General features: G+C 48.2%; 2 protein-coding genes across 3 annotated transcripts; one reads left to right on the top strand and one right to left on the bottom strand.

Moving 5' to 3' along the window:
- Positions 1–225: 225 nt before the first annotated feature.
- Positions 226–1218, bottom strand: LOC6531320. Its single transcript, XM_002092088.3, has 3 exons — positions 1111–1218; positions 600–951; positions 226–527 (listed from the first exon to the last, which is right to left on the bottom strand). The coding sequence occupies exons 1-3, from the start codon at positions 1156–1158 to the stop codon at positions 316–318; spliced, it is 612 nt and encodes a 203-aa protein (XP_002092124.1). The 5' UTR covers positions 1159–1218; the 3' UTR covers positions 226–315.
- An 88-nt stretch (positions 1219–1306) lies between these two features.
- Positions 1307–4583, top strand: LOC6531318 (dynein regulatory complex subunit 2). 2 transcript variants are annotated; one of them, XM_002092086.4, is made up of 5 exons: positions 1307–1648; positions 1722–1974; positions 2239–2462; positions 3312–3890; positions 3966–4583. In XM_002092086.4, exons 1-5 carry the CDS (start codon positions 1508–1510, stop codon positions 4401–4403), a joined length of 1635 nt encoding a protein of 544 aa, XP_002092122.1. In that variant the 5' UTR covers positions 1307–1507; the 3' UTR covers positions 4404–4583. The 2 variants fall into 2 exon arrangements, with proteins under 2 accessions (XP_002092122.1, XP_039228430.1); XM_039372496.1 differs by lacking the exons at positions 3312–3890; positions 3966–4583 and adding an exon at positions 2800–3137 and having other exon boundaries at positions 2239–2721.
- Positions 4584–4744: the final 161 nt, after the last annotated feature.

Genomic DNA, 4744 nt, shown 5'->3' with positions numbered 1-4744 from the left:
TTCACGGCATGTGTATTTATTTATTTAAGTAGAAAGAGTAACAGTTTTCAGAACGATTATGCATGTAAGTTTGTTTTATTGTACAACAAACTATCCATCAACTAGATTTTAATTAATTGCTTTTTTTGAAGGAGGTTGTATAGCGATTAATGCCTTTCATTGAATTGATTGCTCATTTAGCACTTAATCATCCAGCATTATAAATGAACCATAAAAACACATGTGTTGCCAAGCCATTTGCTTTAATCGTTGAAAAATCATAAGGTTTGAACAATTGAAATGTATAATATTTCCTGGGACAGGACTTCAAAGTGCTCACATTGTGGTCAGCACATCCTTGCACTTCTTGGCGAAGGCCAAGGTTTCCACACACTCGGTGGTATTGGACCAGCGATTCGCAGGACAATTGTGGAAGAAGTTGTAGATGACGCAGGACATGATGATGCTCGAGGTCGGCTTACAGAACTTGGCGGTGGAGAAGGCCCTAATGATTGGCAGTGATAGGAACTGCTCGGTGGCATCTTCAGCTGAAATTGGCAGTGAAAATAAGTGAAAAAGTGAAATGCTAACACGGGCTGGCTTACAAGTTGTTAGCTTACCTTTGGAGTGACATTTCTGGTAGGCATTCAGCATTTCAGTCTCATACTCCGGATCGGTGGTGTGGTATTGCTTGTAGTACGAGTGCACCTTGACCATATCCAGCGTGTTGTTCTCCATCAGATTGTAGTGATCGAAGACGCACTTGGCCCAGCAGGTGCCCAGCATCGCCTGGTCCACCGTCACATCCTCGATGGCCTCCTCGTTGGGATTGGGCAGTCGGAAGTTGGTCTGCTTGGCGCACATTTCGGTGACATCGTTGTGGCCATCGGGATGCTTGCAGCAGCGGTGGATGTTCTCCTCGTGGATACGCTCCGTGTGCCGGCAGTGAACTCGGATAGCTAGGAGTCCATTCTAGAAGGAAACATCCAGATATTAAAGGCTTTCTAAGGCGCTTGAATAGAGATCCCCAAGTGCTAGTAGCTAGCAGCTTGAACTTCGCATAACACTCTATAAATTCAAACTATTATCCCAGAACATATTGTAACTGGTGCTGGGAGTACTCCTACGTACGCAGAGCAGTGATAGAATCACACAAATCACGTAGCCAGTTCTCAGCATGATGACAGCATTCCAGCGTTTCGGCCTCAGATTTATATGTCAAATGGTTCCCCTTTGATGGACAGCCCTAATGGCGTTTTGCAATGTTCCGCATTAATTTAATTCGCATCCATTACTATGACAACCAACCTGGCGACAGCAAACGAAATTATATGGAGTGAGACTGCTGGATGTGGACATGGATGTGGATGTGGGTGCGGGTGTGCTAGTGATTCTTGTCATGGCAACGCCGGCAGTCAATTTGTTATTTATTTTCTGAGGCAGCGCTTTGCTCGCCTAATTAGTCAGAGATTGGCCTTTCGAAATTTGATAAGCTGATTTTTGGTAGCCGGCAAAGGAAAACTAAATCATGGGCAAAAAGGGTAAAGGCAAAGGCAATAAGCTGGCCAAAATGTCCGAGGAGGAGCGGGCCAGGTACTTGCAAATGAGGGCCGACATGGAGGAGGAAACGAGACGCCGGAAAATGCAGCTTATTTCCATGTACATGAAGGTTACACTTCACGAATTTGCACTAAATCCAAATACACAGCATATACATATATATTTGTTTTCAAACAAAATAGAACAAACTGAAAAGGGAGGATGCATTTGGGCGACTCAATATGGCTAAAATCAACCAGGAGTGGCGCAGCATTTTGCGCCAGGTGAAAATCCAGGAGCTGCGCCGCGAAATCGTCGATGTGGAGTCCTTCTTCCAGGAGGCACTAAAGCGCAAGGATCAGGTGATCCACCGGCTCATTGCTCACATCGAATCCACGGAGGATATGTACGCCAATCTGCAGCAGTCGCACATGGAGAACATCACCAGGATCGTCGGTAAGTTTGGCAAGACCTCTTTGAAAATCACATTTACCTATATAACCTATAACCAATATAAAACTCAAAGATTTCACACATATATAATGTTTTCTATTTGCATGAAATATTCGGAAATCTAGGAATTTTTAGAGTATTTTTAAGTACATACATATAAACAATAAGAATATTTAGAAAAAGGAACTCTAAAAAACACAAACCAAACAACGCAACAGGAACTTATTTCTAAGCCATTCTTATTCCATATCCTTATTCCTTACCCAGACACCCATAGAGATCGCATCGAGTTCTTCCGGACGATCTACGAGGACGACAAGCAGGCGGTGCTGAGCCAGTGGGAGCAGGACTCCGCCGTCTTCAAGGAGATGCACGCCCAGAAGCAGCAGCAGCTGGAGTGCGTCTTCTATCAGCTGGAGGAGAACACCGATGGCGGGATCCGGGACAACCACGAGCGCTTCCTGGACCGCTGCGAGGACCTAAAAAGTGGGGTAAGTTCGCACCTAGTTGAAGAGCATGTTGCCGTGCTCCTCCCAATCCTCGCACTGCGCCTTCGCGTACTCCGACATGCACTTGACCAGTTCCCGGGCCACCGTGCACTTGTGGTGCCTGCTGCCCCTGCCATTGCTCTCCAGATACCGGAAGCACTGCTGCACGGTGTCCGTGAAGAAGTTGCGCAGCTCCCGATCCCGCAGGTCCTTGGTCAGCAGATAGCTCACCTTGCGCCGATCGGGCATCCCATTGCCATCCACCTGTGGAGTAGAATCTTGCTTCTATACAGGATTTCGACTTTCTAGCTGGTTTTGTTAGGCATCTCTTGGAGCACCTACCATATTCATCTGCTCGAAAAAGCACTGGGCCACACACTGACCTCCATCGCTGCTGGTGTGGTTCCTTCCATCCGATTGCCTTAGTCCGCGTTGCCTTCGATTGCCATAGCCGCCCCTGTTGCCCGGATTCCTGTCCTGCTCCTCATCCTCATTCATGCCGTAACCGTACTCATACCCATTCCCTGGCCGACCCTGTCCACCGCGTCCTCGATCCTCGTCGTCGTCCTGGCGACGCATACAACTGCGCACAGTTCGCTTGAGCTCCGCTTCACTTAATCCTTCCTGGGATCTGCACTTCAGTGCGTAAATGCAGCTCAGGCAAAGCAGCAACAGAATCAACTGTTTCATCTTGGGAACTGAATGGAGGAGCAACTAAATCGACTTTATATATACTACTCTGGAATGGCAACCCAATTACAGAGTGACAGACGCACAATGAACCAAGTCACATATCAATCTTCATGTCACCATTGCGTGCTGAAAGGTTACTTAAAAGCTTTCAACTTCCAGATGCAACTGCAGCTGGAGCAGATCACCTCCAGAGGAGAAGCCCGACTGGAGAAGCTGTGGCAGGAGTATCAGGCTGTGCTGGCCGGCTACTGTCAGCACATCGAGGGCTTTTACTCGGAGTACGTGGACCTGAAGCAGCGGGATGAGGAGGCAGCTCTACAGATCAGCCAGCAGAGCCACGAGATCGAGCACCTGGTGGACCAGCTGGCCAATTTGCGTCTGGTCTCCGAGGAGTTCTACATCAAGCAGCAGGGCCAACTGGAGCAGCGGCAGGCCATCAAACAGCAGTTAACCGAGCGCCTGCGGGAGTTGCGCACCTGTGTGGAGCAGGAGGTGTCCAGCGATCACCAGTTGTTCAAGCTTATGTCCGTGGAGAGCTACCACGCCCTGGAATTCCTGCAGGAAACTGTGGCCAAGGGCGAGACTCTCGCCCAGCTGTCTGCGGTCTGTGCCAAGATGGAAACCCAGCGGGAGCGGATGTTTCAGCTGCCGGAAATTTCCAGGGAGATTATCGAGATTCGAGATATAGAGGATACGGGCAATGGTTCCTTAGCTGATCCAGCCACCGATCTTCTGAAGGTGCGTACAGAAATCATTAGTTAATTTCCTCATTTAACGTGGGACTCTGATAAATTATTGGTTTTGCCTTGCCAGGACGAGGTGGCTGTGGTGCCCCAAATGGAGTCCTTCTGGCGACGCGTGAACAACGTGGCCGTGGACGTGGCCTGCCTGAAGCAACAAAAGCGTCGCCTGGAGACGGAGAACAGCCAGCTGAAGGCGCAGCTGCAGGATTACCTCGTCAATTTGAACATTGCCCACGGCTCCAATAGCCACGTCCACGCATATCTGGCCCGGCGGCCCAAGAGCATGTCCGTGGACAGAGTGTCACGCCTGCAGCTCCAGCCCAAGCTGGTTAAGAGTGCCCAGCCTACTGGACGTCGTCGCCCACCGGCGCCCACTCCGCCCACTCCACCCACTTTCCACTTGCATCCTGGACGCAGTCGGGCGCCTGCCTTCGAAGCCAACCTCTCCAACGTGGTGCGCTCGAGGACTTTGGCCAGGGGCAAAATGAACCTGGCTAAAATGGAATAACTTGCTACCCATTGTAATAGGAAAGCTTTGGATTTTATATAACTGGGCATTGTAGCCAGTTGCTTTAAACTCGGGATTAAATATACAATTTTAATATATACTCCCTAAAATAAACAGCCTGTTTTAATAAACCTTCCAACTGCAAGGATAGGCTTACTGAAACTACAATCTCTACTTGAATTATATTATTTATATTCTTTTATAAATTACAAATAAGTTGATACACTTTTGTTTTTCATTTCAGTTCAATAGAAATGAATTTTGAATTCAAATAGTGACTTCAGCCGGCGTTGCCAGATCAAGTGAGAAATACGTTTTCTGGTATTTTCCAGTATTCCTTA

The sequence above is a fragment of the Drosophila yakuba genome, chromosome 2R, assembly GCF_016746365.2.
Source record: "Drosophila yakuba strain Tai18E2 chromosome 2R, Prin_Dyak_Tai18E2_2.1, whole genome shotgun sequence".
Classification (NCBI taxonomy): domain Eukaryota; kingdom Metazoa; phylum Arthropoda; class Insecta; order Diptera; family Drosophilidae; genus Drosophila; species Drosophila yakuba.
The sequence above is the reverse complement of the archived record's forward strand: the minus strand, read 5'-3'. Positions and strand labels throughout refer to the sequence as shown.

What these genes read in the sequence shown, in the direction of transcription:
- LOC6531320 (XM_002092088.3), bottom strand. Translation starts at nt 1,158, where the DNA reads ATGCTGAGAACTGGCTACGTGATTTGTGTGATTCTATCACTGCTCTGC. An exon ending in TGATTCTATCACTGCTCTGC is followed by an intron (nt 952 to 1,110) that starts GTACGTAGGAGT and finishes GTTTCCTTCTAG; the next exon opens with AATGGACTCCTAGCTATCCG. An exon ending in CCAGAAATGTCACTCCAAAG is followed by an intron (nt 528 to 599) that starts GTAAGCTAACAA and finishes TGCCAATTTCAG; the next exon opens with CTGAAGATGCCACCGAGCAG.
- LOC6531318 (XM_002092086.4), top strand. Translation starts at nt 1,508, where the DNA reads ATGGGCAAAAAGGGTAAAGGCAAAGGCAATAAGCTGGCCAAAATGTCC. An exon ending in GAACATCACCAGGATCGTCG is followed by an intron (nt 1,975 to 2,238) that starts GTAAGTTTGGCA and finishes TTCCTTACCCAG; the next exon opens with ACACCCATAGAGATCGCATC. An exon ending in GCGAGGACCTAAAAAGTGGG is followed by an intron (nt 2,463 to 3,311) that starts GTAAGTTCGCAC and finishes TTCAACTTCCAG; the next exon opens with ATGCAACTGCAGCTGGAGCA.